The 6,839-nt window shown below is 48.7% G+C and overlaps 1 protein-coding gene across 1 annotated transcript; it reads right to left on the reverse strand.

Annotated features, from left to right (window-relative positions):
* Positions 1-792: 792 nt before the first annotated feature.
* On the reverse strand, positions 793-6,208 carry EIF6 (eukaryotic translation initiation factor 6). Its single transcript, XM_061375504.1, has 6 exons — positions 6,071-6,208; positions 5,918-6,003; positions 4,737-4,912; positions 2,999-3,175; positions 2,219-2,400; positions 793-1,004 (listed from the first exon to the last, which is right to left on the reverse strand). Exons 1-6 carry the CDS (start codon positions 6,175-6,177, stop codon positions 995-997), a joined length of 738 nt encoding a protein of 245 aa, XP_061231488.1. The 5' UTR covers positions 6,178-6,208; the 3' UTR covers positions 793-994.
* Between the last annotated feature and the right edge of the window lie 631 nt (positions 6,209-6,839).

Below are 6,839 nucleotides of genomic sequence, written 5' to 3' on the forward strand. Positions count from 1 at the left end.
GAATGACTATCTTCTACCTGAAACCAGTACTGACAGCTCCTTTCTGTCATCATCACACCCCTACGAGGGCAGTTCTCAACCACCAAGCTCCCAAATCTGCAACATCTGACTGAATGGTGTAACTGGTTAGAACCGTGTTACTTAACCTTTGTCTCAAGCTACTCGAGATAACTCTTGAGAGTCACAATACTCTTGAGATAACTCAAGATGGGGTGGTTTTGATTTAATGATTTCTAAGCTTCCCAGCATAGGTGGCTATTTCCTGTAGAACAAACTGAAGCCCACTGGCTACCATGCTTGTCTGAGCTCTCCTGCAGGTGTCTCAGCAGCAGCACATGTACCACCAGACAACAGATCAACCACCACTGCTGTTAGAAGTCCCTGGACTGACCCTGAGAAAGTCCAGTTTTAATGACAGCTGACCTTTTCAGCAGCACTACCCATGGGGGAACAGCTGCAGGTCACAGCAAGAGAGCAGGACTTTGGACTATTTTGTGGCACATAAATTACTGTATTCTTGGCACTGGGCATACAAGGGGGTTTTAAGTCTATGTACAGCAAAAACACCGCTCTTTGGCAAGAGTGTGGAAAGAGAGGGAAGTGCCATATGTGTGCTGAACTAGAGTGCTGTGTGGGACAACACTGATACGGGATTATTTAAAGGCAAAGCAATCTGTAGTGATCAATATCCAAGAGCCACAGGAGTAGATACAGTGGGCTCATGTGAAGGGCAGTCAGCATCACAACACGAGAAAGCACAGCTGAAGAAATGGAAAATGGCAGCAAAGGGAGAGAGAGCATTCCTTATTCATAACTTATGCATGTTATTTGTCAGGTAACAGTTTACAAAACACTACAAAAGATTGGGTTTGTAGCCTTTTCCTTGGGCCAGGCTTCCAGAAACAACATCAGAAGGTCTGGATGTCTGTAATCCAAAGTGCAGCTTGACACTCCACTCCTTAGGAGCTTTCTGGAAAGTAGGAACTGACACTGCTCATGTCAAGCTAGAAAGAGAAAACAGAAAGAAGATTTAGTAGGTAAGTGCTAGAGAGTGCAAGAGGCATTTCAAAACACCAGTACAGTCAGTTCCCCAGTTACAAAAACCCAGTACAAATTTCCCTTCCTAGAACACAAAAGTGGGAAGCACATCTGGTGCTGCTCACAGCCAGCCCCAAGAACAAGCTAGTCAAGCTGGCAAAGGCAAGATGTACATTCAGGCTGGTCTGGATCGTTATCAGCTCAGCAGCTTAATTATGGCTCTGTTACACTCAGAGACATCCAGCCTTCATACAGCAACTGTACAGGGGCAGCAAAGAACTCTCCCAAGGGGTTCTTCATTTGAGGAATTCCTTGGACTTCCCTTAGGCCATAAACCATTCCCACACACTTCTATGGTAAGTGAGAACTCAGGTACTAAGTTACAGTGGCCCAATTAGTTCAACAACATGCTCCAGCACTACAGCAATGATTCCAAGAGTTGTAATCAGAGGAAAGCCCAAATAAAGCGTGCAGAGCACATTCATCTATACACATGCCTAAATCCTGTCAAAGAATCTGCATGCATCAATGAACAGGGAAGGTCCTACGTTGCCAGGACTGCAGGAAGGAAACAAGAAAACCTGCCTCCTATTAAAAGGTAACTTGGGTAAAGCCTTTCACAAAAAGGCTTAAAAAAAACCAGTAATTAAATTAAATTAAAACGATTCAAAGCAGCAGCAGGCAAACTCTAGAGTGTTCTTGGCTCCAGAAGCAGTTGTAGCAGGCATCTGTAGCAAACATGGGTTACAACAATCAAAAGCCAAGATGTCAGGCAAAGTCACTGGCGTTTTAACTTCTAAAACAAGATTTGTTTACAAAAAAGTCCATTCATGTCATAGCCAAACACTGAAGAGCTACAAAAAACCAGGTGATATCTGGAAGTCGGAATGGATACTGTTCACACAAGAAGTATTCTGACTGCGATAAACTCCTTACACTTTCCAACAGGACTAAGCAGGCTCAGCAGCTGCAAGTCTCAGCAGCTGCAAGGAAAGAAACTCCTCTGCAGCAAGGTAACTGTGGTCAGTAACCCCAGGAAAGGGAAGAGGAAGTAAAACAATAAAATAAAAATAACAAAAAGGTTGCAAAAAAGACGATAAATCAGTTATGAAACCAGCCAGTTTTATAGTAAAATCTTGCCTGTTTTGACCATGGCTATACAGACCTGGGTCTTGCTCACCTGTCAATCAAGGAATCTCTCATGTTGGTAGCAATGGTACTTGGCTGAGCTTCATTCAGCCTGAAGATACTCTCAATGACCGAGAGCTCGGTGCTGGTTGTATCCAGCCCACAGAAGGCACACCAGTCGTTGACAACCATCCCTGCTGCAATGACCTCGCTGCCACGATTCACTGTTCCAGCCTGGCAAAACAAAGCACAAGACTTACCAGGGTGTGCTGACAGCAGCACGTTCCCTTACACATCCTCGCTACAAGTCTTCAACTCATGCTCCTGGAAAGACTAAAGCTTCTGCCATAAACAATATTAGAAAGATTTCAGATAAAAAAGGTTAATGGACAGCCTTTAATCTCTGGAGAGGAAATTGTGTAAAATTCAGTGAAATAAAATCTAACAAGAAGGAAGCATAAAGGCACAGGAATTGTGGAATTCACAAATCAAAGTCAGCAGGCAAAAGGCTTTATTACTTAATTATTTAAACACTGCCTTTGGCCAAACCACATACATTCTGTACAGATCCATCAGCAACAACCTGCATAATCCCAGCAGAGCAATGTTTCAGAAGCAAACTAAAGGTGTTAAGCAGCTTATTCAGACTCAGAAAACGTAGAGAAAATGTCTCTGAAGACTTGCTCTGTTTAAGTTGTCCCTCCTCATCTCCCACCTGGAACAGCTCTGCAGACAAACAGCAGCTGGGAGCCCATGAGATGTAGAAACATTAAAACTGAGAACTGGGTTGGAAGGTAATGGCAAGAGAAAACACAAACCCAAAATGTCTTACCACGAGTGGGACCTGGAGCAATGAAGACAGCTCATCCTGATCATCAATTGAAGTTCTGGGGTGCACAATTCCTCCTTGGTTACTAAAAACACAGTAACTTCCTACCAGCACCTGATCTGCTACTGTTTGTCTGAAAACCTCTACCTTCAGTACATCTGCCAAGATCTCCTCTGTCTCCTGCAAACAGAAAGACAGGATAAAGTCTTCAGCAAAATGGTATTGTAGAATTTGAAGTCACGCTATTCCCACAACCACAGCTGGGGTCCTGCCGATGCTTCCACAACCCCTTCCAATCCAATCATTACAAAACACTCAGCCTCCCCAACCACTGGGACAAAGTTCTCTTATCCTTCTGTGTGAGAACTTCCTTCCACTCCAGTATTTCACTGGGAATTATTTTGATCCATCCCTCTCTGGCTATCTTCCCTTACTTTTTACACTTAGTTAAAACATAATACACTGCAAAGACCATTACTTTCCCACCACCTCCTCCTTCTTTTTTTTAACTTTGCAATCTGAACACCAAGTCCCATTTCTTTAGTACAAACTGAAAGGACCATAAGGACCTGCACTACCTGCAGCAACACAATACCATTCTCTCTAATGCTATGAAAACATCAGTTCTCAAACATAAAGTAGCAGCATCTTTGTCTCCTCTGTCCTTAAACTTTCATACAAGAAGCTTCCATTTTCCTTCCACCCCTCTGTGAACCTGCACACTACCACATCCACAGCCTCTTTCAATCATTACCAATTTCAGCAAGCTCAGCAGTAGCTTGTAACTACTACTGCTATAGTCCTGACTGAACTCTTCTTCATGCTCTCTTCATCACACACATGAACAATCTCTTTTGTCCATTCTATTTCACATACACAAAGTGAACTGCACCTGACAACATGCTTCCACATTCTGCTTCTTCCCTTCTACAAAGTGCATTCCCTGCAGCATGAAGAACAAGACGGCACACACTATGCCTGGGGCAGGGTCCACATCCACAAATCATTACAGAATGGTTTGGGCTGGAAAAGACTTGAAGCTCATTCACTTACAATCCCCTGCCACAGGCAGGGACACCTCCCAGTAGACCAGGTTGCTGCAACCTGGAACACTGACAGGGATGGAGCATTTATCACTTCTTTGGGCACCCTGTGCCACTGCCTCACCACCCTCAGAGTAAAGAACTTCTTCCTTATATCTAACCTGAACTTCCCCTCTTCCAGTTTGAACCCATCACCCCTTGTCCTGTCAATAGAGTCCATGATGAAGAGTCCCTCTCCAGCATTCTTTTAGCCCCTTCAGACACCAGAAGCTGCTCTGAAGTCTCCAAGCATCTTCTCTTCTCCAGGCTGAACACTCCCAATGTTCTCAGCCTGTCTTCATATGGGAGGTGCTCCAGCCCCTGATTATTCTTGTGGCCTCCTCTGGATTTTCTCCAACAGCTCCATGTCCTTCTTACGTTGAGGAAACTAGCACTGCACACAGTGCTCCAATAAAGATAAATATAAGAAGCAACTGAAAGCAAGTCAGAAGTCCAAAGTCCAACTTAGAGACTTCTCTGTTGAGAAGAAAGAAAACACAATGCAGCTCACTCCATGACAGCAGCTCAGCTGTGAGCACAGTTCTTCTGGTCCCCATGCTACACACAGCAATCCTCAACAGCTCCAAACCCAAACTGCAACTTGGAAATCATTTCACATGTACCCACTATGAATTTAAAAGCATTACAGAGCCATTTACCCTGTCAAGATCTGGGTGAACAAGAGCAACATAGTCATTGCAGGTAGTGACATTGCCCAGTGCTGAGAGACGCTCCTCCACTCGTTGGATTCGTACAGAATCTGGTAGGCTATTGCGGATGTGCTGGAGCTCTTGGTCTGTTGTGCTGCTTGGAACCAAGAGTCCATGTCTGTTTCCTACAATGACACCAAAAAAAAAAAGAAAAGAAAGGGAAAAAAAGAAGAAAAAAAGAATGTTCCCCAGGGTCCTGCTTTCCTGGCAGTCACACCATGGCTTGAACTGCCCTTGCTCCATTCACTCCTCCCAAGCCCAGAATTCAGCCCAAGAGAAATAACACTTCCCTTTAGAAAGAACAGCATCACTGGTAAGAGCAAACCAGGATGAAGCATAGACTTAGCTCATACAAACGTGTGAACAGCACCTTTAATCACTCCTCTTTTTCAACAGAAGTAAAGGAAGCCTGAGGTTCTCAAGGAAACACTTTAACGTGAATTTCCCCTATAGATGCCAGCTGCCCCCCAAAATGTACGGCTGCTGCTTGTCTGCATTCCTTCTCTGTTGCAGAGCAGCAAGATGGGATGGACAAACATTCTTTTCACAGAAACAAAACTCAAGAAGGAAGCTTGTCTGACTGAATGGGGTCCTCCTCACCAGAGACAGACAAAAGGCTTCTTTCCAACTTTTCCTTCTGTTAATGCCCCCACCCCGGTCCCCAGGGTCTCCCCCCCCAGCACTGGCACTGCAGCATTAACCTTGAGAGAAACAGAACTGCAAAGCTTACACGTAGTTTTCACCCATCTTCAACGCCCCAAAGGTGAAACGCCCCCCGAAGTCCCTTGTCACCGGGAGTTCTTTTTTCCATTTTCACCCCTTTCCACTCATGAAGACAGAATCCCAAACTGGCCTGGACTGGAAGGGACCTTAAAGCTCACCCAGCTCCAACCCCTGCCATGGGCGGGGACACCTTCCACTAGCGCAGCTTGCTCCAAGCCCTGTGCAAGCTGCCCCTGAGCACTGCCAGGGATGGGGCAGCCACAGCTTCCGACTTGTGAATAAGAACCTCCAGGTCTGACGGGCGCGGCCCGCTGCAGCCCCCCCCTCCCCGCAGCACCGCCCCGCACGGGCTCGTCCTCCCGATTCCAGCGCTCCCCTCTGGCGCCGAGGGCCGCCCCGTCACGTACCCACACACATCCTGCCGATGATGCGGCAGCCGGCGATGGAGGCGTGCACCACCGGGATGGTCCCGAACAGCTCCCCCTCGAACACGCTGCAACGAGAAAGCGCCGTCAGCGGGGGCGCGGAGCCGGGCCGGGCGCGCCGCGCCGCTCCCTCACCTGTAGAAGTTCTCGGAGCCGCCGATGGCCACGAGGCAGTACGCGTTGGTCAGCTTGGCGAAACAACCCAGCTCGTTGTTGTTCTCGAAGCTGGCGCGGACAGCCATGGCGGGAGCGGGATCAGGAACGGGAGCGGGAGCGGAGGGGGAACGGAACAGGAGCCTCACCCTGGGCCGCACGCACGCGGCGCCCCTACTTCCGCTTCCGCCGGCGGCGGGCGGAAGGCGTGGGGCAGAGCGGCCCCGGCCGCGAGTGGAGCGCGCAGTGCCCTCTGCCGGCCCCAGATGCGAGGGGGTCTGTCCCGGCGTCATCCCCGGGTCCGAGCCACCGCGCCTTGTCCCCGCGGGCCATGGCGGGTCCCAGCGGGCTGCGGAGTGCCTGGCGGTGCCGCCACAGGCACAGGGCAGTGGAGGCCACAGGGATGCTCAGGGGTCTGGAGCATCTCCCTGATGAGAAGGGACTGCAGGAGCTGGGCCTGTTTGCTCTGTGTGACCTGCTCTCAGTGCCCCTGCCTTGGCAGTGGGTTGGACCTGATCTCCAGAGGGCCCTTCCAGCCCTAATGGTTCTGTGACACTCCACTGTGAGCCACCAGCCCCTGTGTGCAGAGACAGCCGTGTCCAGGTACCACCCACGTGTGCACACTATCCATGTGCCCGCGTGACCTGTGCCCAGGCACCACCTTTGTGCTGACACCATCAGTGCACAACAGCACCCACTTGCAGCTCTGCCACCCACGTGCAGGTGACACCCAAGTGCCTCAGCACTGATT

The sequence above is a fragment of the Neopsephotus bourkii genome, unplaced genomic scaffold (assembly GCF_033783945.1).
Source record: "Neopsephotus bourkii isolate Nb327-2 ecotype Australia unplaced genomic scaffold, CSIRO-AGI_Nbou_v1 NB_1663, whole genome shotgun sequence".
NCBI classification, from domain to species: domain Eukaryota; kingdom Metazoa; phylum Chordata; class Aves; order Psittaciformes; family Psittacidae; genus Neopsephotus; species Neopsephotus bourkii.